This window comes from Bubalus bubalis, chromosome 13 (genome assembly GCF_019923935.1).
Source record: "Bubalus bubalis isolate 160015118507 breed Murrah chromosome 13, NDDB_SH_1, whole genome shotgun sequence".
Classification (NCBI taxonomy): Eukaryota; Metazoa; Chordata; class Mammalia; order Artiodactyla; family Bovidae; genus Bubalus; species Bubalus bubalis.
Window position 1 is genome coordinate 571,388 of NC_059169.1, and position 27,662 is coordinate 599,049.

General features: G+C 54.0%; 1 protein-coding gene across 2 annotated transcripts; it reads right to left on the reverse strand.

Moving 5' to 3' along the window:
* CUL4A (cullin 4A) lies at window positions 1-27,446 on the reverse strand. 2 transcript variants are annotated; one of them, XM_025262546.3, is made up of 19 exons: window positions 27,293-27,446; window positions 26,605-26,720; window positions 17,098-17,201; window positions 16,290-16,359; window positions 15,347-15,420; window positions 14,288-14,450; window positions 13,971-14,060; window positions 12,873-12,955; window positions 11,180-11,247; window positions 10,612-10,730; window positions 8,968-9,160; window positions 7,701-7,805; window positions 7,350-7,460; window positions 7,189-7,274; window positions 6,525-6,632; window positions 5,206-5,319; window positions 4,425-4,703; window positions 2,023-2,175; window positions 1-1,213 (listed from the first exon to the last, which is right to left on the reverse strand). In XM_025262546.3, exons 1-19 carry the CDS (start codon window positions 27,444-27,446, stop codon window positions 1,118-1,120), a joined length of 2,286 nt encoding a protein of 761 aa, XP_025118331.2. In that variant the 3' UTR covers window positions 1-1,117. The 2 variants fall into 2 exon arrangements, with proteins under 2 accessions (XP_025118331.2, XP_044782979.1); XM_044927044.2 differs by lacking the exons at window positions 26,605-26,720; window positions 27,293-27,446 and adding an exon at window positions 19,781-20,575.
* Between the last annotated feature and the right edge of the window lie 216 nt (window positions 27,447-27,662).

Consider the following 27,662-nt stretch of genomic DNA (forward strand, 5'->3'; position numbering starts at 1 on the left):
TTTCAAAAAGGGAGAATCTTTTAATAATTTAGCACAAAAATCAAATGATATAAACTTGGTATATTCCAGAAAATATTGCTTTCAACACTTACACCATGATCAAAATTCCTTTGGTAGCTTTTAATCAAAACAAAACATGCTATTATGTAAAATATAAAGTACTTTTAAATGTTCTCACAAAAGTATCTTTGTTGTGGTTCCCACATGAACCAGCGTCCACAGCGTGGGTCCCCTATGCACACGCATGACGGCAGGGCCCACAGGGCCACCTCTGCGCCGCGTCGCTCTCCTCGAGGCGCTGACGTGGTCACACGGAGGACAGCCGCCGCCCAGGGCCGCAAAAACAGAACCAGACTTGACTGTTGCCATCGTACAAACACGCGGTTAGAAAAAGTAAAACAGCAGTCGCCCCTGGGCCAAGAACAGGGGCTGCCAGGCGCAGCCTTAGGGCGGCAAAGACACAGCGCTCCCGCTAAACCCACACAGGGAGAGGACGCAAGCAACACAGTGGGAATGAAACAGAGACAGGGACGGGCTCGCGGCGTCACACACGCCAGAGCGACCTCCTCTCCACGAAGCAGAGGGCTCGCGAGGAGCCTCGTCCAGAAACCAGGCCTCACAGGTTAAAACTTGGTGCAAAGGAACGAACAGAAGCCACTGAGCGGGCTGCGGAATTCATCAGCTGGGACACTGCAGGTTCCCCCCCGACCACCAGTCAGGGGCACCCGCTCTGGGCCTAAGAGCTTGTGTCGGGAGCGCACAGTGGTCCTGCAGGGACGGGAAGCAGCACGGAGGGTCTCACGCCTGCACACACACGCGCGCACACACACAGGACATCGGCTCTGGCACAAGAACACTGCTTACAAAGGAGACTGCCTGCCCGCCCAACCTCAGCCACTCTGCGGAGCCCTGGAAATCCTTAAACGCCTAAAGGAACAGGAGGAAGCACTGGAGGGAAGACACGCCACCTGCGAGTCCCGGGGCCCCGAAAGTGGTCCAAGGACCGCCCTCTCCGAGTATCCCCGAGCGGCCGCACGGCTCGGCCCCGGGGCCTGGGCGCAGTGGAGCGGGCTTCTCCCTGAAGGGGCGTCCTGTGTGTCCTGGGCGCGGGCGGGCCTCAGGCCACGTAGTGGTACTGGTTTGGGCTGTCTTTGTCCCTCTCCATGTAGTCCCTGTCTATGAGAGACTCGATCCGCTTCTTCAGATCTCCAGGCTGGAAAAGAAGAACAAGGGCCCCAGTCACAGGGCGTCCAGCTCACCTTGAGTGAGTGGGTCAGGGTGCACGTCTGAAGCACGTGGGTCAGGGCACATGTCTACACACATCTGGGCAGGACCAGAAGCTCACAACAGAACGACTCAGACAAAGCTCCCTGTTTCAAAGAACGTCAACATCGTAGCGCGAGCCGATGTCTTCCGAGCAGGCAGCTGTTGGGGGCCCCTCAGCCTGCAGAGCGTCCTGTGAGGAGACTGCGCCCTACGCTGTGCTCTCGTCACCGGGGGACACCACACGCAGCCCGGTGCATGCTGTCCCCCTGAGAGAAGGGGAGGCCCGGCCCTCAGGGCGCAGCGCTCCGCCCCAACAGCTGCAGGCCTCGCCCTGTGGCCTCTGCTGGACGTCCGGGTCTCCTGGGCAGGGGACCCCGGCCCCCTCCCACCCGCCCTGGGCCTGCGGAAGCTCGGGGAACACACGGCCCTGCTGGCCCGTCCACGGCCTGGTCCACCTGAGCTCAACGCCACAGTCACCGAGAACCAGACGCCCGCTGGGAGCCCTCAGACACCGGCACTGGGGAAACTCCCGAGGCAGAGAGCCTGGGGCCGGGACCACGGCGGGAGGAGGGGAGGGCGCTGCAGCCACCGGGGCACCGGGAAAGCTGCTCTCTCTCCGCACTCAGAGGGAGGCCTCTGTGGCGAGTGACCAGCGACGGCGGGGAACAGACAGCCGACCCCAGAAGCCGTGAGACAGGGACGCGCGGTGCCAAGGGTATGCAAACGCAGCAACTCGACAAGCTGATGCCCGCTCACCTTGACTGGGAACTTGAGCTGATTGTACAGCTCGGAGACAAGCAGGTTGTGGCCCAGCGTCTTCCTCATCTTCATGATCCTGACGATGGCGGCGTCGATCTGGTACTGCCGGTCCTGGAACACGCGCTCCGTGGTGCTGACCTGCTCCTCCACCTGCGGGAGAGGGCCCGCCGCCCGGCTCAGCACCGGTGCCGCCTCTGGGGGGCTGCTGAGCTCAGGGCAGAGGGCAGGCCAGACTGCGGGGGCCCCTGTGCTGCTCTGCCGCTTTGTTCCAGTGAAACCACTGAACTTCAGCACCAAAATCAGTGAATTTATAGGAATAGTGACACCAATTAAAAGGCTTTGGGTGCTGGCTTTGAAACAGAACTTAAAAAACAGAAACGAGAAACTGCCCGGTAATATGTGACCCTGATTTCTAACAAAACTGACAGTTTAGTAGGTTGTGAGAGAACCCACTCACGTTTTAAAATAGGAGGGTGGCTGGAATGCTTTCTTGATGCTAAGATAACTTCTAGCTGCTCAGAGAACTATTTCAGGGGAAATTTGAAACATACAGACTACTGGAACAATAGAAGTAAACATTCTTTAAAATGTGGGTCAGAGGAAGGTCTTCCTTAAGCTGACCCTCAAGTCAGAAACTGCAGAGGAACAGATTGAAGCTCCCACTGTACTCACGTGGGGAGAACTCTCCCAGAGTGACAGAGCCACCTGCCACCAGTCCCCTCCCTTCAATGTAAACAGAGCACTCCCTACAAGCCAGAGGGGATGTTACAGTAAATGTGCCAGGGACTCGAGATCAAGAATTCATTAAAAAGACGAACGAGCACCAGCGGCGGCCCACGAACGAGCAGGGCAGGACCAGCGGGGCGCCGCAGGCGGGTGGCCGAGAGGCGGACGCGGCGGCCCACGAACGAGCGGGGCAGGACCAGCGGGGCACCGCAGGCAGGTGGCCAAGAGGCGGACGCGGTGACCCACGAACGAGCGGGGCAGGACCAGCGGGGCGCCGCAGGCGGGTGGCCGAGAGGCGGACGCTGGCACTCCCTCTCCAGTCTCAGCCCTGTAGTGCTGATATGGCCACGTTAAAAGACGAAAAACTGAGGATTGGGACGGCCACCTAATTTGTACGAGCTTCTAAATGGCATCAAGATGCTCCGGGGACTCAAAGATAGTCGCACTAACTTGGCCATGAACCACTCCCGTGCCCCCCGGGGGGAGGACGCAGGCAGGTGGGAAGGTCAGGACCCCCAGGAGCTGGAGACTGGAGCCTGGCGCGTGCTCGTCAGCAAAGCTCACGTCCTCTAACCCGGCGAGTCCAGGGTGAGGAGCTGAGACTCGAGACAGCCAAACCAGGAGCTGAAAGCACGAGTGCGGCTGGGCGGGCACCTCAGCCGAAGGAAGGCCGGGCCCGAGGTGCTGCCAGGCTCTGCACAGGGGCTCCATGCTCTCGGAGTCAAGTCACACGACGTGCGACTCTGCACACGTAAAATCCCAGTCCTGACCTGGGAAGAGGCCCAGCTTAAAAACTGTGTGCGTGAACGTTACAGGGCATGGTCCCCAGAAGAGAGTTTATGTGTGTGCAGCGGAGGAAACGCTGCCAACTCCAGGAGAGCCAGCTGTGGACCATGGAGGTGACAGACAGGCCACCCGGGAAGGACCGCCTGAGTGCCCGCCAGCCCCTCGTCCTTCTGTGTGACTCAGTCGTGAGGAAGCCGGAAAAGGCTGAGGGCACCCCGTGACAGGCGTCTCAGGTCACCCACACAATCTCCACACCAGCCCAAACATCGCTCAAAAATAAAAACACAAAGAACATTTCTCTACGTGTGCTCTGAACGTACTCCCAACTAGGCAGCACAGAGCGTCCGGGGGACAGCACCCCCAGCCCGCTGCAGCTGCGGGAGCGGCTGTGAGGCCCGTGCAGTCAGCGCTGGCGCTCCCTCTGGACGGAGCTGCTTCCCGACAAGGCCACGGTGCCCATCTGCTGGACCACAGCCCTGAGGTGCGAGGGCTCCTGCAGCAGGGTGCCCGAGGGCAGCGGCCTGGAGCCGTGACGCTGGGGAGCCTGATCAAAAGTACAGATGCTCGGCCTGAACACGGAGCCCAGTGGCAAGGCTGAGAGGATGGCGGGGGGTGGGCAGAGCTGTTAGGACAGGTCACCAGGTTTGGAATGAGGTGCTCCCTACGTGGACAGAAGGTGGGCTACCAAAGACCTCAATAGGACACGTTTGTGCAGACAGGAAGTTACCTGTTAGACGCGTATCCTTCTGAGTTTCACTCCTGAGTATAGAAGTAGTAAGAGCTATGCTAAAGCATCTCACAGACACAGGTGTGTAATGAGGGTCAAGAAGCTCTTATAGACCCACAGTCCCCTGTAATCGGGGAAGGCGGAGGAAGTGGATACGTACTGTCTCCTTCATCTGAATCTGGTTGATCTTTATGCGAAAGAGCTTGTGCTTGAACTCTGCGTTGAAGAGGAACTTGTCTCCATCCTCCACCTCCTTCCCTTTGGGGCTCTTGAGGAGGACGCGGGCTTTGCCGCAGGCCAGGGACTGCAGCGTCCTCCGCAGCTCGCTGTCCTCTATGCCTGTGGCCATCCTGATGTCCTCGAAGCTGAAGCCGTCCCCTTCATTGAACATGAGCAGCACCAGCGTCTGGAACAGGGACACCTGGAACTCCTTCTTCCCCTGAAAGAGCAGGAGCCACTCAAGTGTGTCTGCCAGCCTGCGGACACCTGGTGAGCCTGCCTGCAGGCGTGCTGGGACGGTACTGGCTAGTCACCAGGGGAGGAGGCGCCCTGATGAGCCTGCGTGCAGTGTGCTGAGATAGTTACTGGCTAGTCACCAGGGGAGGAGGCGCCCTGACGAGCCTGTGCGCGGGCGTGCTAAAACACTCCTAACGAGAAACCAGGTGAGAAGACATCCTGATTAGCCTGTGTGCGGGTGTGCTGAGACACTCCTAACTAGACATCAGGTGAGAATACATCATTAATTTTATTGATTAAAGTATTAGCCCTTCGACCACTTCATTTTACTGACTTTGAAAAGCCAGTATTGAGTTATATTGAATAATCCCTTCCTTTCTACCTTTCTTCCTTTCTACTTTTCTACCAAAGTCTAATGGCAATTTAAGAACATTCTTTTCACAAATGTGCTTCAAAACATAGAAAGTGACAGACAGAGGACTTGCCTCCTTGAACTCCGCTTTCAGCACCGCGTGGCCCAGCGTCGTCTGCCACTGAAGCTTCCGCCCACTGTGCTTCCCCAGATAAAACGTCTTAAACACTTCCTGGAGCTTGATCATCTGTCAGCAAAAGAAAACGAGTGTGATTTTGCTGCACACGCTTACTCTGACACCACCATCGGCTCAGTGTGCAAGTTCCTAAGCCACCGCTGGGCCGAATGAGGCCTACTCCGTGCGCCGACAGCGGCCACCTGCACGCAGCCTCGTGCTGCCGTCATTTCAGCACCTCCTTCCGGGGCGGCGGGGCCTGCACCCCCTCCCGAGCCCCGCAGGCTCCCTCGGCCCCCTGCGGCCTCTGCGCCCAGGCGCACCATGGCCCACGTGGCCAGAGCCCATGCTCTTGTCCGGCCGCGTCTGGTGGGATGACCCTTGCTGCAGCTCCTCCTGTCCCAGGGAGGCCCTGGGACTCTGGCCCGTCCCTGCCACCCCTCCATGCCTGCCCAGTCCTGCAGCGCCCGCATGTGCAGGCATGCCCTGGGCGGAGAGAGGGGTGAGAGACGAGTGTCAACCAGCAGGGACAGACGGGGCGTGGAGGCTTTCCGGGGAAGAGCGTCTACTTGCAGGGTCACACCAGCCCCGGGAGTGTGAGAGCGCCGGGCTGAGTGTGGGGAAGGGTGCAGACCCGTCCCATCGCGTGGGGAGATGTGGGAGGGGGCGCTGAGTCTGGGACAGCCGCGACGGTCCTGGGGTGGGGGGACTGGAGACACAGGCTGGAGGCTGAGAGGGATGGAGCTGGGGCTTCCGGGGAACATGTGCATTTGGGGTGCAGGCAAGAGGAAACAAAGGAGAGGACGCAACAGACACTGGCTAGAGGGCCAGAAGCGGGAGACTCCAGGAGACTCTGCCCTGGGAACAGGAAGGGCGGATCCAGGCAGCAGCACGTCTGCCCGGGTGCCCGGGCCCTGGGCCCAGCTGTCCTCCCTGGAGGTCCTGGGCCCACGCCGGCAGGCACACCCCACCCCCCTCAAAGGGCCCATGTCAGCCACACACACGCTGTCCCTGCCCTCTCAGGGCCTGGCTCTGGTATGTCGGGTGGGAGCATCAGCCAGCCAAGGAAGCCCGAGGCTCCCACACAGGAGCTAAACCAGCGCCTTCGTGACAGGCAGCCGGCGGACAGAGACAAGGAGCGTGCACTGTGAACGCTGCTCCCAGAGATGACACAGATGGTCAGGGTTTTCAGCGAGCGTGTGACTCCCACACTCCCCGAGGTGCGTGGGCCCTGGGGCACCAGTGTGTGAAAGCCGGGCCGGCTGGAGAGCGCTCACCTCTGGAGTCAGGTGCACCTCCATGGGTGTGTATGTCGGCCAGTAGCCCATGGTCAGTATGTTCACGGTCAGGTCTATGGAGCCCGGGTCACTCTGATTCTGCATGTACTGCAAACACAAGAAACCAAGACACACGGTCACTTTAGAAGAGCACCCAAAAGAATTAACCTCTAGACACTGAGTGACCCCATTTCCAGGCTACAGCTCACCTTGTGTTTTCATTCGTTTGAGTCCCTGGAACACAGCCCACTGGAGCCACACACCCTGGTCTAACGCCACTGGGAAGGTTTTTCTTTAGTTTTGTCCCAAATATGGGTCATTAAACTCATTTAAGCCGGAGTTTCAAGTGCACTTTTAGGAATTACTTTTCTTTTCTTTTTTTCCAACTGCATCACACAGCTGGCAGGACCCTAGTTCCCAGACTGAGGATTGAATCTGGGCCCTCAGCAGTGGAAGCCTGGGGTCCTAACCACTGCACCGACAGGGAATCCCCAGGGGTTATGTTTCTTTTTCATTTTGAAGTGTTTTGAATATGTGAAACATTAACAGTGTAATTTTTAAAGACAAAGATTTTACATAGTTCGTATACTTAAGTACAAAATCACGTCACAGAATTTAAAATAGCGTATTTTTTAAAAAGCTGTTACACTTGAACACAACTTGCCTGCTTGAAATGAACCATGATGTCCTTGGAGAGCTCCATGTCCTTAAACATGCCCTCCAGCTTGCTGGTGAACGCGGCCCCGCACTCTGGACAAAGCGGATGGCGGGTGAGCATCAGGGAGGCCCTGCGTGCGGGCGCTCACCCCACCCCCAGGCGCTTACCGTGCTTCAGCTTCGACAACATAGATTTTTCAGCATCGACGGAGGCACTTTTTCCAACCAGGAGTCTTTTTGCTAAATCTTTTTTGTAAAATGCTTCAAACACATCTTTACCTATTTATAAGCAAGCAAGAACCACGTGAGACATTTGACAGTTGCCGTGAAAATGTTCACCTCAGCGGCTGACTAAGCCCAAGAGGCGACCGCATGCATGTGTGAGCCAGCTCTTCCCGCTGAATCCCCACAAACACCCTTGCTCCGTCCACAGCAGCCGCCACCCTGGCCCTGTGTCGATGGGCAGGGGAGAGACGGGCTGGCGGGGCACTGCGGATGCACGCCTGGAGCCCAGCTCACCGTGGATGAACCGGAACAGGATCATGACCTTGTCCAGCATCCGCTCCAGCTCCTCGTCCGTCGCCTCCTTATTCCCTGCTCTCAGTTTTGAGTCTACGTGCTTTGCTGTAAGAGATGAAGTTATTTGAAAAATAAGCATTCACTATACAATACAATATATATTCTAAATACAAAAAGGAAGATCTTTAATTTCTCCAAGAAAAAACTGAACATAACACTTGGAACTTTCCCAAAATGACATGTTATATGTAACAAAAAGGCAAACACCTGATGTTCTAAGATCTGTGCTTTCAAGGCACCTGAGAACACACCCTGTGCTCCCACACTGGAGCTTCCTGGCACACGACTGCTCCAGAAACCGGAGCAGCCCACCAGCAGGATGTGCTGAGACGCGGGCAAGGTTTCCTTACGCGGAAGCACTCCTCTCAGGGCCGACCCCGCAGGGACAGAGTGGCTCTGCCTGCCCTCCTGCTTTTGAGACGCACAGGCCACCTCGACCTGCCCGAGGGGAGAATCCGAGCTCCCGAGGGTCTGAATGTGTCTTTAGAGAAACCAGAGTCTATAAAGTGGCCAAAGGCCAAATCAAACAGGTGCATTTGAGCGTCTCCTCCCGTTGGCTCTTCTTAGCTCTTCCCCTTATCGTTCTTTATCCTGCACGTCGCAAACGTGCACACTTGTATTGTGACCTCCACTTTCCCACCGGGCACCTCCAACAGCTCTGTACCACTGCCTCACACCTCCCTGCCCGCCGCCTCTGGACAACTCCAAAAAACTGCCTCACTGATGAGACTCCATGAATCCTGAGTATATTTTGATGCTATCATGAAATAAGTATACAAAGGGATCATTTAAAAGAGATGCCAATCAATCCCACCATATTTTACACTGACTGGAGGATACAAGGTCGGGACTGAATAGCCATCTCCTATCACACGCTGTCGAGAGGTCAACAGTTATCCTCCTAACATTCCTACACGACAAACCCAGGCCAGTTTCTGGGCAGGAGGAGCTCTGGGGCCGGGACTGTGCAGGCGAGGATAAAGCCGCTTGTCTCGTCCTGCTCCTGTGACGTCAGGCTCCATTTCATCACGAAACTACCAGCACACGCTCCCAGTGGAGACACCACGTGCTCACATGCGGATCCAACACGCAGAGCGCACGCTGCTGTCTGTGGTTTCCGGAAAGGCTGTCCCTTTAAGGCACAGTCCATCCTCCCCGCGAGGCGCCTGCTCTTGGGGAAGCCTCTGCGTGAGTTGTGCTTTCCTACCGATCAGCTCCGCAGGCTTATTGGGCCTCTTGTTGATGAACGTCTCGAAGGACTCTTTCATCAGGTTGATGAACTTCTCGCTCCGCTGGAAGCACACGTCTATCACGTGGTCCACTCGGTCCTTGAAGTCCAGCAGGTCCTGCACCATGTCTTTGTCCTTTTCAGGATTGATGACGATCGTTGTCCCAAAAGTCTGCAAAACACAGCAGGTCAGCAACAGGGCTCTGATACAGCAGCTTCTCTCCTGCTATCGAACAATCACGATGGCTTAACACATTAATCACTTCCAGTATTCAATGCTTGATCACTCCAGAAGTCTCACAAATGTAGTCCACATTCGAAAAGTTAAGTGGGTATGCCAACTAACCTTTAGGGTTACAATTCTGCTTCTGGAAGAACTTTTACTTATAACTCCCTCAGAAATTAATCCTCTTAACCGTCTACACCTATTTGGACTTTCTAACTATAGTTCTTTTTCTTTCACTTCTAACTGTGCTTTAGACTCTGCTTTTCAGCCTGCGTTTTTATTTAAGAAATGCTATTTAAACACGACTAGAAGTCTGTATGACAATAACAGCTGGCTATCGGACCACACAAACTGCTGGCTTCCACAGGACACACAAGGAGCTGCATGTCAGGGGCGCACATGGGGGCAGACACTGGCGGGAAGGCCCGGGTGAAGCGGCACAGAGGCTTGGGGAGAGGGCCCGGCACGGCCTGCAGGGGTGGGGGGTGTCACAGCTCACTCTCAGCAGACACTTGGGCAGGTTCACAATCCAACACGTCCTGCCCAGACTGGACGCTGCAAAGCTGCCCTCCTGTGTCAGGACCCGTGCCCACTCTTTCAGGACCCCTGGGCAGCAGAACCCTCAACCCCCACAGCCTCTCCTGGCATAAAGCCCAGCACTGGCCCGGCCTGAGTCACTCCTGCCTCTCAGCTCAATACAGCGGCACAAGATCTTGGGGGTGTGTGTGCGTGTACAAGCTTTCCACGCGCAGGCCCGACTGTTCCCGTCGTCTTTCTTACTGCGTTGAAGCTTCTTCCTGATGGTTACAGACCCGTGTGCAGTGAGAAGAGTGAGCGTGTGCCTGTGCGCTCAGCCTGGTCCCCAACGCTGACACACGGGCCCCAACCGAGCAGCAGCACGACCAGGCCTCGGCCCGACACAGTCTACGCCTGCTCGTCCAGATGGACCACAAGTCCACCTACACCTCGCCGGGTGTGCACCACCCAAGCCCAGCACCACACGGATCACTCCTGTTGCCTTTTTATAACCGAAACATGCATAAATCCCGGATTTGTAGGAAACAAAGCCGCATACACCCTGCCCAGACATACCAAACTGTGTAACAGTTCCCACTGAGCCATGCCTGAAATTATGTTTCAACAGTAGATTCACAAAGGCAACTTTCTGAAAATCACAAGCGCAGCATCCCACTAGTGCTTACGCTGACAGCAAAGCGCCAAACGGCAGCTTGTAAACGCTCGCCCGCTGCTACTCATCCCCAAGGCCGTGTGCGCAAGGGGCCCAGAAGGCGGTGGGCAGGTCAGCCAGGCCCCCCGACCGTGAAGGAGCCGAGGCCGCTCTGTGGCCCGGGGCCCAGGCGGCCCCACGAGCCCCGCCCGCCCAGGGCCGCACACACCTTGATGTAATCGCTCCAGTGCTGGAGCAGCGCCTGCTGGCCGCCCCGCACGCGGCTGAACAGCTGGAACATCTGCGTGAGGTCCGGCACTCGGTTCTCGTCCAGCAGGTGGTCCAGCCCTGAAACCACACGGCAGCGTGAGCTCTGGCGGCAGGTGGACGGGGCACTGAACCCGCACCGCCAGCCCCGGGTGTGCGGCCAGGTCTGCTCCCTCCCCGGGACCGCCGCGCAGGCAGGAGGCAGCCGTCAGGCCCGCTGGCTGTCCGCCACACGTCCACGCTTGTGGTCAGCCCAGGCCTGAGCACAGCGAGGCTGTCTGCCCGCCAGAGGCGGGGGTCTTTCAGCCCCGACAGACTCCTGTGACTTTAGCTCGAACGGTGCGTGCTCCCTGCCCACTCCTTCAACACAACTGGTAACCAAGGCCCCCCCGGGCTGAGGGCCACCCCCTTCGATGACTCATAGTGACTGTGTTACAGCCAATGGCCCCACGTTGTCACCGCGCTGCTCCAACCCTCTTACTGAATGCAGGACAAGCGGTCAGTGCACACACGAGCGGTGGGAAATCTACCTTTCTGCAGAATTGCTGTTAAATGTTCTCCCAAGAGCTGCTTCTCCACACAGGCGATCAGTGGTTTCCTGGGGGGTGGTGCACAAGGAGCCCATCAACCACGAGGGACGGGACCACGCCAGCGCTGACCCGGTCTCGGGCCGCTGAGTCCAGCGAGGAGGGCGGCAGCAGACGGGGCGACCACGCACAGAGGGGCTGCCGGCGGCCCTCACGCTCCGGCCAGCTGAGCTCCAGTCCCTGGGGCTCCTGGACTGCTGCCCTCAGTCGCACCCCACTGGGTCCCACAGCCCCCCCCGCCGCCCCAGCGGCCCCTCTGTTCTCACTTCCACCTGCGTCCTCCCAGGATCACACATCAAAACTCGACTCCCTACAGTCTGGGAGTGTCACATGCAACAGAGAACCTGACATTCTGGAGACAGGCGTGTGGGGCTGTCCCCTGCACAAGGGGACACAGCGCCCTTGTGGGGTCCAGGCCTCTGCTCGCTGAGCTCTGCTCTCAGAGATCAGAGCCCTACTGCAGTCCCAGGACTTACTAACCTTGGGCCCACTCGAGGGACTTCTCCCTGCACCACCTCACGTGGCCCTCACGGCAGCCCCGACAGAGAGAGGCCGCAGCCACCTGGGGTCCGGGCACCGAGGGCTCAGCTTCGAGCCGTCCCAACGCCCTGAGGAGGGGGCGTGCAGCCCGGGGCTCGTTTACTGGCCTCCTGAGTCTGCTTTCTATGAAAATCACCTTTTACTTGATGACCTTTGAGTCATCTGACGCTGCAGAAGCCACCTCAGTGCTCCTCAAAACCCTAAGTCAGGGAACCACCCTTCTCTACAAGTCCTCCGCTTAGCCTGCAGTCACTTCTCGGTGAGATGGGGAGGGTGGGGCTCTTCTGCAGCACCTGCACCCAGGGGCGCGTGAGCCTGCAGGAGCAGCCGTGGGGCCGGGCACCAGGCGCTGCAGGCTGAGGCGTCCCACCAGACAGTCTTCTGTCTCACTGCACCCATCCCCGAGGTCCCGGCGGCACCTCCAGCTCCGCGTGTGGGGGCAGCATTTCTGCTCCGGCCCTCTGTGCTCTCGAGCTGTCACGCTGTCCCTTCCTTTCACTGCCCCCCCCGCCCCACAACCAGCCACCACAACGCACACAGTTTAGCACTTTCCCTCTTAAGACATCTCTCTTTTCCATCTCCCACGTTTATGCTCTGACCTTCCTCACTTAAATAAACATTATGTGCCTGACACAGACACTCAAAAAACTTTCCCTTGAACTTCTCCCTAGATACTCATCGATTTAGAGAAAAAAATTAAGTGAAATGAGAAAATAATGGGACTTAGTAGCAAAATAATTACAGCTACATCAGTACATCAGATATCCAACCAAAGTTTACAACCAAAACTGCCTACATTCAGTGATACCCCATTAACATTTTTATAAATGACAGATTCATAACGTAAATTAAAAATGGTAAAGAGACACCAAGTATCTCTGTCCGAATCACTCCTCTGGATAGGAACCCAAGACAGGCGACTTGGTCAGTGTAACTTACGACTGCTGAATAATCACGAGTAATAAGCTGCTCGAGGACCAAAAATACATCCAGGGTCAGAGAGCAGCGAGCGAGTCTGTGAGACACCTGTGTGTGGGGAAGTGGAGGGGACGTCGTCCCCAGGAGGCCACCAGATGGAGCCCGGAGCTGCACTCACTGTGTGCTGTGATCCAGGTATGTGATCACGCGGTCCGCCTCCTCCTCCAAGCGCTTACTCACGTGGTCAAGATACTCTGGAACCTTTCAGAAAGAACATTGAAACACATCAGCAACAAAACACATTCTTCATGTGACCCAAGAAGTTCAAACACTGCTTTAGTAAAACAAAAAGCAGAATTGCACACAAGCCAAACTGGAACACCGACTGATGGGAGTGGGGAAGGGACACGGGGCCCGGGCTAGGTCACAGCACCCCGTCCACGCACGGTGCGGCCAGCGAACACCAATCACACGCTTTCTCCAGAGGCCCCAGAGTGGTTGCAGATCTCAAACCACACTCTGAGTTTCCGGGGGTGAAGGGCGCCTGTGCTGCCCCATGCCTGCACAGCAGGGGCCCCATGGCAGGGGTCCCTGAGGCCCTGGCGCGGGGTGGTGGCCAGGCCGCCCTCCGACGTGAACTGCCCCCCAGCCTGTGCTGGCCCCCGGGCTTCCTTTTGGGTTGGGCTCTAAGACCCGAGAAACCAGCTAGAGAGGTTTTGGGGTTTGATTACCGTCACCTGGTATTCCCCCATGGCTTTTAGGGTCATTTTTTTCAATGTCTCACACAGATGAAAACTGTTAACATATCGGGTTTATCTTTCATATTTAAGCATTATCTTTAGAGAATTCCTGGCGTTCCAGTGGTTAGGACTCCACGCTTCCACTGCAGGGGGCACGGTTCAATCCTTGGTCTGGGAACTAAGATCCCGCAAACGGCTCAGCACAGGCACCCCGCCCCCCAACACACACACACACACACAATTATATTTTATCATACTCTTTCATCTTGAGCTCCTTTAGGTAAATCAGAAGCTGCTTTTCTGGCTTTTTTAATGGGGGGACAACAATGGAAAAGTTTCTAAAATAGGGGGAGAAATTAAACCCTCAAAATACTAAGAAAGAACCTCATTACTGGGAATTGAAACTAGATTGTAGCTTTCAGGAGATTTTCAGTGGAATGTTCGCCTGTGTGAAAAGACAGACGCTTAGAAATCACACCTGGATACACATCTGTGAAAACAAAGTAAGGCGTTTCACAAACGTCTCGGCGACTCACCTCTCTTTCTTGCATTAACCTCTGGCCTTCTGCAGCATATAAACAATTCGTTTCTTCCAAAAATTTCAGTTCAAATGAGTCTTTATATACCTAAAAAATGAGCAGAGTTACTGGCCAATTATAGCAAAGCCTCTCATCCTGAAGGCTGACCCCACGGCGAGGGCGGCTGGCTGCATTGCCACGGCCCTGCTGGGGGTGGCTACGTTCTCGCCCCGGGTGGAAGGGAGAACACTTCTGCATTTTCAGCAACGTGTGAACGGTGTGGTCTCCACCGAGGTCTGACCCGTCTGTGGCGTGGGGTCGGTGGCTGGGCCCACCTGGAGGTCGGACAGCATGCCCAGCAGGCTCCGCAGCAGGCTCCGGTCCACCGCCTCGCCGCTCCGCTCCCGCTCGATCAGCAGCAGGATGCCATCAATGGTTTTCGTCTGGACCATTTTATCACTGATAATGTGGTTTCTAAACAGCTCTAACCCCATATCCCTGCACAAACAGAAAAAGCAAGACGTGTTAGGTTCACTCTTGACAAATTTTGGGTGAAGCTCCAGACACACTTACTTGCTAACTCGCTAGTGCACACGTCAACTTCTTTTAATTTTCCTCTTTGACAGTCTGGCGCACCTTGTGCTTCTTCCCTCATCCGGGTGGCCTGTTTCCTGCGTGAGTCAGTGGGTCCCCCCACCCTGCCCGGGGCCCCGGGGTCTCCTGTCCTCGGTGTCCCCCCAGCCCGTGCTCCAGCTGCTGCGTCTGTCTGCGCTGCAGGACCACAGAATGAGGATGCAAAGCAGAGCCCACCACCCGTCCTCTGCCCGTTGCCCAAGGAATCAGGAGGAAGTTTGGCCATGGCCGCAGGCACCCTCTTCTGGAAGCTGATATCTCGGCTCGGGCTCTAGCAACTCCCACTCAGCCAGCAGGACACGCCCTCACCCCCTCCGCCGCCCACAAGCCATGTGTCCCGGGCACAGCACCCGAATCAGGAGTGACTGTCTGTGTGGATGGAGGCCAGGAGGGCTGCGGATGAGCCGGGGCAGGCTCCCGCACAGGCTGAGCTGCTCGGGAGGCAGCAAGTGGGGACCCGGGCAACAGGGGCGCAGGGTCCCGCTCACAGGGCCCCCCAAAGGCCCCACGTGAGGAGCAGGGGGAAGTCAGGCCCCCGTGCTCAGCCTCCCCAGAGGAGAGTGAGTGGTGGAGACTGAGCCTGCTGGGCCTGTCCCGGGACTCCATCGCCCGCAGGAGACCACATGGGACTGCCAGCTGCCAGCTCGGTGGCCACCCCTCAGAGATGGATGCCCCGGGCTGAGGTCCACCAAGGGGCCCAGGAGGCGCGGAGGACAGACAGACAGTCGGGCACACGTGGCAGCCACAGTGCAGACACTCACCAGATGGAAGGCAGCGTGGAGTTCTGTAGCACGTACGTGCGGTCCAGGAACAGGAAGATGCTCCGGATCATGATCTGGGGGCAGAGGGCCAAGTCAGTCCACGCCAGGCCTCTGAGCGGTCATGCTGCTGTCTCAGATCTAACACGGCTGCCTCACCAAGACCCTCTCAGGATTGACATCCCTGAATCTAATTGTTCCCCTTGGTGCTGGCTTTTCCTCTTTCATCCAGAAAATCTGACGAGGGATTTCAGAGCACTCGGCCTCCGAGACACATGTGAGCTCAGTCCCTTCCTCACTGATGTGCTCAATGCCCTTAGCCTGGGCTCCAGCATTCCTTCCTGGCACGTGGGCATGCGGCCCTCAACTGGCTCTGCAGGCTCAGGGGGCGTGGGGGCCCAGGACTCTCCTCTCAGGGAGCTCCCCAGACTCTGTCCAGGAGCTTTGCTCACACAAGTAAACAGAACCTTCCTGACGGACATTCGCCCATTTCTACCACTCACGCAGTGCTTGGCCTGGAAGAGACTCTCTTGCTGTCACCACTTACCTCCGTTAGGAAACAAAAGCGTCCAACCCACTCGGGAGAGCTACTGACATTGCCCTTGCTCCCCCTCTCCTAACTCTCAGCCAGGCCACCCTGAAAACTCACACGCATAAAGCCAAATTAGAATCAACACAGCCACTAAGTCTAAGCCTGGCTGTCCATAGGTACTGGGAAGCCCTGGGATTCGGGCTTGATTCTCAGGCACAAACTGAGATCAAGGAAAACTTCAGAGGCTCACCAGAGTCCCAGGCCCGGGGCTACTGGTGTGTGTGGTCTGAAGGCCCTGAACAGGACAGACCCCAAGCCCCGCTCACGACCCGCCTGCCCTGCCCGTGCACCGAGGCCGGCACAGGGAGGAGGCGCCCAGGCCGCCAGCATCGCAGAGGCCGTTGGCAAGCTCACCATCTGTCTGCAGTGGTCCTGCCAGCACGTGTTAATCTTCTTGAGAAACAACACACTGTCTAGTGAGTCTGTGCAGGGCTGCTAAGGAAAGCTTCAGAAAACAGGCTGATTTATTGCAGTTTTTACCTCTTAATTTCAGCTCTCTTCACCACAGACTACCGCATCTATTTAGTACTCAGATTACTGAAAGACCAGAAGCTCAGAAGCCACAAGTGTGGTTTCTGAGTCCCCACATGCCCCTGCGAACCGTGATGCACCTGCCTCATCCCTTCACGCCCGCCCTGTACCCTTGCCCCCTGCCCGGGTCCGGCCCCGGAGGGAGGAAGCGGGCCTGCTGCCAACAGCAAAGGCCCAGGGGGGTCTCAGGCAGCGAGGCCCTGAGCTGAAGACCACTGCGCCCCCAGCTGCACACTGTGAGTAGACAGGCAAGGCTTGCTTCATGTGGCCAAGTTTGTGGCAACCGGTTATAAGCCACAGAAAATCAACAAGAGTTTTAAGAACAAGAATAAAGAATAGCAGAACTCAAACTTTAAGATATTTTTTAGAATGTTTCCTAAATACTTCAAACCAGTCTTAAGAAATGGACACTCTCACTTAATCAGCAAAGAAGTTTAAAGGTAAAAAATTCCACTTCAAAAAAATCTGTTTTGTATGATATAAATGCAAGGTTTTGTTTCCATAAATAAAAGATAATTTTAAAAGTTTTTGTTTTAATATTAAGGATGTTCGTTCATTCTTTATTCTATTAGCGTTCAGTTTCAAAATATTTAGGTAATGAACAGGAATCGCCTAAATAAAAAAAGGATATTCTCTGAACTGAAGGATCTGTGCTTGGACGTGGCCTTCGCAGGCCTGGCGCAGCTGCTGGTAGAGCGTGGGGGACACTTTGTGGGAACAAAGGTTTTCAACAGCCTGAAGACAAAAGGAATAACCAGTTATTCGCTACGAATGACAAACTTGTTCTTTAAAAAAGTGTATTTGTGCAAACAGCTATAATCGCAACAGAAAGGCGCCCTTCAGCACGCACACAGGCTGCACCGTCACAGTGGCTCAGGGCCACCGCTGCTGGGGCGCCGGAGACCAGCAGAGAGCTCCGCAGCAGCAGGGGCCCAGAGCACGGGCGCGGCGGCGCCCCGACGCCCGCCCGAGGATGGGGCCCCGAGGGGCCAGGCTTCTCCCGACGCCCCCAGGCTCCCTGCCCAGCAGCCTCTGGTCCTGGCTGCACTCCACTCACTTGAGGACCAAAATGGGCCTGAGCCCACAGGCCCTTGTCTGCGGTGGGGCTGCAGGGAGGAGTGAGCCAACCCCGAGGATCACAATGTGAAACCCGCCCAGAAACACCTGCTCCAGACTCCGAGACCACCCACGGCAGGGGAGGGGGCAGGAGACCCAGGGAGACGATCCCACGGCAGGGGCGGGGACAGGAGATCCAGGGCTCCAAACTCTGAGACCACCCCTGACAGAGGAGGGGACAGGAGACCCAGGGAGACCACCCATGGCAGGGGGGAGGGGACAGGAGACCCAGGGCTCCAGACTCTAAGACCACCCCTGACAGGGGAGGGGACAGGAGATCCAGGGCCCTTCAGGCTCACGAGTGGGTGACGGTCCAAAAGGAGCTCAAGGACCAAGGTCCCAAGTGTGGGGCGACTCTTAAATTTGGCTTAAATTAATGAAGAAACAAGTGTTTGTGGCGGAAACAATTTTCATAGAATATTATCGATCCACATCAAAGAAATAATACTTGTATATTCTTACCAGTTCTAATAAAATTTTCTTTCAAATCTCATGTACAAAATCAGCATCTGATCCAATCCAAATATGAAATACTATAAAGAGAAATGCAGTGTTTCTACTGCCTATTTCTGAACAGTTTAAAAAAGTATGTGGGATATACAGAACGGACACATTTTAGAATCTCTACTCAAATATAAGGGCAACTTACGTTTTTATAGCGATAATAACTATGTAAAGAAATACATAATATACAAAACACATGCATACTTATAAGGTTCAAAAGAGAACATGGAAAAAGAAAACAAGAATACCTTTCCCTTACATTCTGTGCGTTAATGAGAACAACGGGTTCCCATCCACGTTTTCTTTCTATATCCTTCACTTCCTTTCTCAAACTTAATGGTTTTATAATTCACTCCAAGATCTACTGTCCTTTTCCCTCTTAAAAAAAAAAGGGGGTATAATGTCCTAACAAAGACTTTTGTTCCAGTAGTCATTCAGTTCAGTCGCTCAGACGTGTCCGACTCTTGCAACCCCATGAATCGCAGCACGCCAGGCCTCCCTGTCCATCACCAACTCCCGGAGTTCACTCAGACTCATGTCCATCGAGTCAGTGATGCCATCCAGCCATCTCATCCTCTGTCGTCCCCTTCTCCTCTTGCCCCCAATCCCTCCCAGCATCAGAGTCTTTTCCAATGAGTCAACTCTTCGCATGAGGTGGCCAAAGTACTGGAGTTTCAGCTTCAGCATCATTCCTTCCAAAGAACACCCAGGGCTGATCTCCTTCAGAATGGACTGGTTGGATCTCCTTGCAGTCCAAGGGACTCTCAAGAGTCTTCTCCAACACCACAGTTCAAAAGCATCAATTCTTCGGCGCTCAGCCTTCTTCACAGTCCAACTCTCACATCCATACATGACCACAGGAAAAACCATAACCTTGACTAGACGAACCTTTGTCCGCAAAGTAATGTCTCTGCTTTTGAATAAGCTATCTAGGTTGGTCATAACTTTCCTTCCAAGGAGTAAGTGTCTTTTAATTTCATGGCTGCAGTCACCATCTGCAGTGATTTTGGAGCCCAAAAAAATAAAGTCTGACACTGTTTCCACTCTTTCCCCATCTATTTCCCATGAAGTGATGGGACCGGATGCCATGATCTTCGTTTTCTGAACGTTGAACTTTAAGCCAACTTTTTCACTCTCCACTTTCACTTTCATCAAGAAGGCTTTTAGTTCCTCTTCACTTTTTGCCATAAAGGTGGTGTCATCTGCATATCTGAGGTTATTGATATTTCTCCTGGCAATCTTGATTCCAGTTTGTGTTTCTTTCAGTCCAGTGTTTCTCATGATGTGCTCTGCATAGAAGTTAAATAAACAGGGTGACAATATACAGCCTTGACGTACTCCTTTTCCTATTTGGAACCAGTCTGTTGTTCCATGTCCAGTTCTAACTGTTGCTTCCTGACCTACATACAGATTTCTCAAGAGGCAGGTCAGGTGGTCTGGTATTCCCATCTCTTTCAGAATTTTCCACAGTTTATTGTGATCCACACAGTCAAAGGCTTTGGCATAGTCAATAAAGCAGAAATAGATGTTTTTCTGGAACTCTCTTGCTTTTTCCATGATCCAGCGGATGTTGGCAATTTGATCTCTGGTTCCTCTGCCTTTTCTAAAACCAGCTTAAACATCAGGAAGTTCAAGGTTCACATACTGCTGAAGCCTGGCTTTACAAATATAATTATTAAAAATTAAGTTTTTACCTTAATACACGGAGAAAACATATTTCCTTTGGTAAAAATCAAGACACACTCAGTGGTGTGTGCCCTTCACGAAGGGCATCTTTTCGGGAGCACCTCTGAAGCTCCAGGTCCTGAGGCGCGTGTCAGTGTCCTCACAACGGCCTTTTCCGGGCTGGGAGCTGTTTGGCGGATTCTGTAACCAGCTAGCTCCCCCTCGTATGTGCCCTGTTTGGCATGTGCTCACTATTTACATAAAGTCCACTGAGGCTGTTTTTAACTTGGAATCTGGAGCCAAGCCCCGAGGCGCAGGCGGGCCGGGCGCCGTCACCCAGCCTCTGCTGACTCACTGCTGGCGTCCTCGTGTTACAGGAGCCCGTCACCTGCTCTGCCCCCGCGGGGGGGCCGGCGGGGCAGAGACGCTGCAGGCCCTTCTCCCTAGAACTAGTTCAGGAGGTTTAGTCACACTTGGAAATCTAGAAATCCCTCTCTGGGTGCACGAAGCCCCCTGTGGGGCCATGTGGGCAGCACAGGTCTAGGGGACGCAGCGCCCAGAGAGGGTGAGCAGGACCCGGGTCCCACAGGCAGCAGACCGAAGGGGTTTTCCTCGGCCAGCTGGGCAGCCCGTCAATCTCCCAGCCCTGCCTCCCTCCCCACAGCGCCACACCCGCTCTGCACAGGCTTATCTGTGTCAGGACAGACGAGTGTCCCAGCAAAACACTGCCCCTGAGAGAGCGCCTCCCACATCCAGGAGCAAACCAGCTGGAAGGGGGAAAAGTGAAAAACAAACACTGCCCTCCAGGCCCGGGGGAGACCGCGCCCCCGACCCTTGCAAGGAAGGAGCGGCCTGGGGGAGACTGAGCCCCCGGCCCTTCCACGGGACGGAGCGGCCAGGGGGAGACTGCGCCCCCGGCCCTTCCACGGGACGGAGCGGCCCGGGGGAGACCGTGCCCCTGACCACTCCACCGGATGGAGCGGCCCAGGGGAGACTGCGCCCCCGGCCCTTCCACGGACAGAGCGGCCGGGGGAGACCGCGCCCCTGACCCTTCCACGGACGGAGCAGCCAGGCCCAGCCCTCGGCCTCGGCAGTGAGCTGCCTCCTCCAGCCGCCCCGCCCTGGTCACCGGAGTGGGTGCCAGGCGTGTCTGAATGCTACAAGCCCACCGCACGGGATGCTGTCTCCCCAGGTTCCTGCCCATGAGAAACCAGTGAAGAGCAGCGCAAAAATGGGCCTGAGTATGGAGCGAAGGATAGGGAGGCCCAGGAGACTCCAAGGGGACAGGACGCCCACCCTCCCAGCCCCAGTCCCAAGCCGGGATGTGATTCCCTCATACAGAAGACCGACTTCCAGGAGTGACCAAGTTGGTGAATTACAGAATCCTTGCTGTTAAGCCTAAGCTATCTGAACTTGAATACTGCGTTTCTGAGTAACTCGTGCACTAAACTCACTCTCCATTACTTCACGCTCTCCAACAGGCCATCAAGTAAAGTGTCCACCCATCTCCCACTTTCCGGGCTCCCTTGCTCTCTTGAATCCACCTTGTGGATACACCAGCACCCGAGTCCACCCCACTCTCCTTCCCCAAGCTCAGTAGGTACAGGGGTCACGGAGACTTCACTCCAGGACTCAGCACCAGCAGCGTGGCTTTTCTCAAGTGCAAGTTCCCTGTGACAGGTTTGAGTCTGAGCATCAAAACCAGCCTGAAATCCACACAGATCAGACTCAAGATTGCAGAGGGGGAGGGGGGATGAGAGGGATGCCCAGGAGCTGGCGGTCGGCAGATGCAAACTCTTACACTTAGGATGGATGAGCAACAAGGGCCGCTGTGGAGAGAGCCACAGCCAACCTCCTGGGACAGACCACAAGTGAAGGAACATTAAGAATACATATGTTACACACGTGTGTATATATAAGAATATATACATAACGCGTAAGACCGCGTGTGAACCTGGCTCGCCACGCTGCGCCGCAGTCAACAACATCTCCATTGTTTAAAAAATCAAAAGCAAAACAAAAATCTAGTCTGAAATCAACACACAGCCTTCCCCGAAACTCTTCTTGAAAACGTTCAGGTTCCCACGGTTTCACTGAGCTGACAGGTAGGACTAAGACACAGACACCCAGATACACTTTCTCCAGCGAGCTGGGATTTCACACCTAACTTCAGAGAAGATCTATGTATGCAAACTCTCCTCCTCCTCCTCGCGTCACAGGAAGAACTGAGTGGGGTGTGGATCTACTGGCTCATCATCATGGTCAGAACATCCCTTCCCAGCAAACAAAGGCCAAGTGAGGAGCGGCAGGTGGGCTGAAGCTGCCCTTGGCCTCCGCAGAGGCCTCTGCAGGCCTGGCTGCCTGCGAGGGGGAGGCCAGACCTGCTCTGGGGAAACTGGTCAACATCAAAACAAGAGGTGCTCCCTCCAACATCCTGAAAACCTCCTCAAACAGAACCAACCTTGCAAGCTCTGGTGAGGACCGTTAACAAACAAAAGATTCTGGCAAAGTGCGTCCCACCCCAGCACAGAAGCTGGGGCTCTATGCTGAGGCCCCAAGGCGAGCACTGTCCACGCCGCCAGAGCCCAGGGTAACGTCCCCACCACGCCACCGACTCTCCCCCCAACCTGCACCACATGACCTGAGCGGCTCACCCTGTAGACACACACCACTCCTAAGTTCGGAGCGGCCAGGTGCCCACCCGCGCACCTGCCTCCAAAGGGCGGCCACTGATCCCTCAGGCCCTCCAGAGATGCCCCCCAGGAGGAGTGGTGCCACTGTGGGGGGAAGCACCCCGAGCCTCAAGGTCCCAAGACACACCACCAGGACACCTGGAAACACCATCTGTGATGGTATCCAAGGTAACCACGATGAAACACATCCTGGGTAAAAGTCCAACCAAGAAAACACTGGGCAATTGATACCAGACAGTCAAATCTCCAGGAAAAGAGCAATAATGAGCCCTAGCTGGAAGATGTAATGCTTTACTAAATTAAAAGCCCCTGAGTTTGGCCACGTGGTGGGACACTTGCTTCTGGCCCAGACAAAGCAAAGGAACAAGCCTCACCTGCTACTGAAATAATACACAAAACTGCAGTTTTCAAAGCACTGCACACTGGGTTCTGAGAGGCAGTGACCTCGGCAGACAGAAGACAGACAAGCACTGACCACTCGGGCGTCCAGTGTCCAGGCCGCAGAGCGGGCGCCCTGAGCTGAGGACTCAGGAAGGTTCTGCGTTGGCAGCGGGGCGGTTAGTCCCGGACAAAACCATGCTCTAGTCCTGCCTGGCACACCTACAGGCAACAGTCTAAAAGGTCAAACTGACTCCAAATAAATTAACCAAGTCGGGAACAAAACTCAAGAATGTTCACAGGAACACTAAGCATCCAGCACACAAGTCAGAACCCACGGTGTCTGCATCTAGTCAGAGCTGCTGCACAGGCCAAAGGGAGGAACACAACTCACTGGGGAGAAAAAGCAACCATGCCAGGCAGCCGGAATGAAGGCTTGGCAGATCAGGACGCAGAGGAGATGGAACCACGTCCACACGCCAAAAAAGTTGAGTACAGACAGAGAAGATACAAACCAGATTCAAACTGAACACCTAGAGAGGAGAACAACGCAAGGGAAAATCACACTGGATGGCACGAACGGCAGACTAGACGCCGCAGCAGAAGAGTGAGCTCAAGCAGGTGGGTAAACTGAACAGTTTCATATCCACTAAGGAAACCTGTAGTTGAAAATCCTTCCACCAAGAAAGCCAAGATGGCTTCCCTGGGGAATTCTCTCAAACATTTAGGGAGAAATAATACCAACTCTATACAAAGTCTTCCAGAAAATGTAAAGGAGGGAATATTTCCGATTCATTTTTTGAGGCCAACATTACTCTGACAACAAAATCAGACACAGACATTACATGAATATCAATATCAATATCCTCTGTTATCACAGATACAAAAATTAACACACGGTTGGCAGACTGAATCTAACAATACATAAAAAAAAGGTAATACTCATGACCAAGCAGGATTTATTCCAGAATGAAAGACCAGTCTAAGATTTGAAAAATCAATCAATGTAATTAGCAAACTAAAATACAAAAATCAGACGACCACCTCGACAGTCACAGAAGAATTTATCAAAATCCAACATGTATTTCTGATAAAAGTGCTCAGCAAAATAGGAACAGAGAGGAACTTCCTCAACTTGATAATGCGTATTCCGGGAAAACCCACGGCTAGCATCGCATGATGTTAAATGATGAAAGACTAACAGCTTTTTTTCCCAAGACCGAGAACAAAACAAGTGTACCTGCTCTTCACATTCCTATTAGCCATCAGAGGCTCTACTCAGTGTAATCAGGCAAGAAAAGGAAATAAAAGGAATGTAGATTAGAAAGGGAGAAGGGAAGTTATTTCTATTCATAGGCGATGTGACTGTCAGTATAGAAAATCCAACGTTACCTACAAAAAAAGCTACAGAAAAAAGTGCAATCAGCAAGACATAGCACAACAGATCAATGTATAAAATCATTTGTATTTATACACACTATCAAGAAATCAAAATTTATACCACCTTTTATAACACTATAAAAATATGAACCGCTTTTAGGGATAAATTTCACAAGACCTATGCAATGAACTAGAACACACTGTTGAGACCCAACTAAGCGAGAGCTGCCCTTGTGAGCAGCTGGGGTCAGTGATGTCAAGATACAACTCTTCCCACGCTCACCTAGAATTCCACAGAATCCCACCCAAGATCCTAGAACGCTTTTCTGAGAAACTGGCAAACAGATTCTAAAATTCATACAGAAATACAATGGACCTAGAAGAGCCAAAACAAGTTTATCTAAAAAAGGATAAAGCTGGAGGGCCAGTGCTCCAGACTTTGAGGCTTCAGGCTCTCATCTGGACAGCAATTTCTGATGAAGGGACAGAGCAGCTCGCTGGGGGAAGCTCAGACGCCTCGCCACGCGGCACTGGACCAAGCGGACATCCACAGGGAGGACAATGAGCTTGGATGTACAGCCCACAAGAGATACAACTACTCACCTGCAAACAGATAACACACCTAAGTGTGGAACTGAAACCCCTGAAATGTCCACAAAGAAATAAGAGAGAATCCACACCACCTTAGATTAGGCAAAGACTTCTCAGACAGACACTACAAGCACAATCCATAAAAGACCAAATTGATACAAAGACTTCCTCAGAATTTAAAACTTCTGCTCTCTGAAAGCCATAGCTAAGAGACTCAAAAGGCAAGTTGTAAACTGGGAGAACATAAGTGCAAGGCAAATATCTGAAATAAGATATGTACGCAGAATACATAATAACCCCAAACACTCGATGGTAAGAAAATAAACAAGACCATAAAAAATGAGCAGAAGATGTGAACACACACTTCAGTAAAGCAGGTATAAGGAATGGCAATGGGCACAAGAAAAGATACTTAATATCATTAGGGAATTGCAAATTAAAACCAAGGTGAAATTCTGCTGCATACCAAACTAGAACAGCAAAAATTAAAGACTGACAATACCAGACATTGGCATAGACATGGAGCATCTTAAACTCTCACACGGCACTGGCAGAGACAAAAACTCATGACACCACTGTGAAAAAGCTATGAAATGTCTTATGAAACCCAGATATTCATTAACTCACGATAACCAACTGTGGTACCCAGAGTATTCAGCGACAAAGAAACCAGTTACTGTCAAAAGGCCCACACCAAATGCAGAAGCACTACCCTAAGTGAAAGGAGCCAGGTACAAGAGACTGCAAGAGGCACAGTTCCATTCAGATGAGGTTCTAGAAACGGCAGAAGGTACCAACAGACAGCAAGTCAGTGATTGCCAAGGGCTGGGAGTGAGGAGGGGTGGCTGGCCGCACAGGGGCCTCCGGGCACTGTCTGTGGTGACGGAATGTTCTACAAGTGGACACATCTGTTAAAACTTACTCAAGGACACATTCCATATCTTAATAAAGTGGTTAAAACACACAACAGACTTAAAGTTAAGACAAAGAAGGCACATATGTTCATCAAACTGTCAACAGCAGTCTTCTTTGGGTGGCAGAAATATCGGGGATTTTCATTTTCTTCAATGCACTTTTTGCAGTGTCCATAATTTTTATAACATAATTGCTTATGTAAACATGAAAAGGTTTTTACTTATTTTTTACAATTATCGAACGTTAAGCTCTTTATGTCATATTGGGGTACAGCCAGTTAATGACACTGTTGGAGTTTCAGGTTAACAGCAAAGGGACTTAGCCACACATACACATGTATCCACTCTCCCCCAAACCCTCCTAGAAAAAAAATTTAAACTCAAGTCTCTTAATAGAGAAGCTATATATCAATATAAATGCTATTCTATTACCTAAAACGTAGGTAAGAGTTTCGTATATAACATAATGGATAATAATTTGCTGCATATTTGGAAAATGTTAAAAGTCCTATGGCTCTTAGAAACACATTTCTCTCCTATAAATGGGTTAAATTTAAATACCTTTCAACAGCTTAAGCCTGAAAATGAAATAAAAATCCCACAACCACCAAAAACAGAAAACATTCCTTGACTCGGGACAGGATTCCGCAGAACTCCTACTGTTCCTGTTGGAGGCAGATACTCGGATTCTATTACCTCCTTCTCTATTGTCTCTGAAACAACACTGGGGACCACAAAATCCATGGCTGCGTCACGTTTCACCGGAGCTGGACTGTTGCGCTATTTAGACCACTATAAAAAAAGTCAGGTAAGTGGGAAACAGGATGCAGGGACGGTTTCCGTCTCAGTGAGCCTTCTGTAAAGCTCTGCTCTTAGCCGCCTGTGGACCTTACTTACCTGGTAGAGCTCTTCCAGGTTGTAGCGGATGGAGGTGCTGCTCTGTATGGCTCTCACCGCTTCATGAAGCTTCTGCCAGGTGTCCTGAGTGTAGTTATCAGGCAATTTAGGTCTGTCTGTAATTGCAGACAGAGTCAGTAGGTAACGGCACCCATGCCAACAATCACACGTCTTCAAAAAACCATTCTACAAAAAAAGTACTTCAAAGGCACACAGCTAAGGAACGCAGGACATTGTTTTCCCAGTACAAGGTACCGTGTTTATAAATCTCTCGGGTTACAGACTCTGCAACCATCCCACCTTCGTTTTGCTAAGTAAACACATCGAATACTGATGACCAGTGTAAGCGGATGTAGAAAACATAAAAATCTTGTTCTTTTACTTAACGAGTGGACTTCCCAAACGGGAGGACGCGGAATAGTTACACTCTACTCAACACTGGAAGTTGCCCGAAACTGCCCCCAGTTGGGAGGACGCTGAGGCGGGAGCTCCTGACCGGCCAGAGGCGCGGGCTTGGGGGCCGCGCCGCCGCAGGGCCGGGGCGAGCGGAGGGGGTGACCACGCCGCCCCGCCGAGAGCTCCGGTCCCGCCGCGCCCGGCCCGGCCCGGCCCGCCGCGACCGGGCGACCGCGGAGCGCGGGGCGGCGGCCGAGGGCGCCCCCGGCCCGCCCGCCGGCCCCGCACCCACCTCGGAAATTCTTGATCACGAGCTTCTTGGAGCCGCCGGCACCGCCGGGCTTGGCGGTGACGGCGGCCGCGGCGAGGGACGCGGGCTTGGTGAGGCCGTTGGTGTGTCCGACGAGCGCCGAGAAGCTGCCCTTCCGGGGGGTCTCGTCAGCCATGGCCGCGGCCTCCGCCCGTCCGCCGCTCGCCCGGCCCGGCCTCCGCTCCGGCCTCCCTCGGCCGCGCTCCCTCGGCCCGGCCCGGCCCGGCCCAACCGCCGCCTGGCTCGCCTGCTATGCCCGCCCGGCCCGACCCCGCGCCTCAGGTCCCGGAGCGCGCAGGACCCCGACCCGAACCGACCCGGCCCGACCCGGCCGCAAGCGCTCTGGCGCCGC

Excerpts from the sequence above, each read along its gene's own strand:
- CUL4A (XM_025262546.3), bottom strand. The coding sequence starts at position 27,446 with ATGGCTGACGAGACCCCCCGGAAGGGCAGCTTCTCGGCGCTCGTCGGA. Across the intron at positions 17,202-26,604 it reads ACCTGGAAGAGCTCTACCAG|GCTGTTGAAAACCTTTGTTC; the intron begins GTAAGTAAGGTC and ends TTTTGTCTTCAG. Across the intron at positions 11,248-12,872 it reads TACCTGGATCACAGCACACA|GAAACCACTGATCGCCTGTG; the intron begins GTGAGTGCAGCT and ends ACCACCCCCCAG.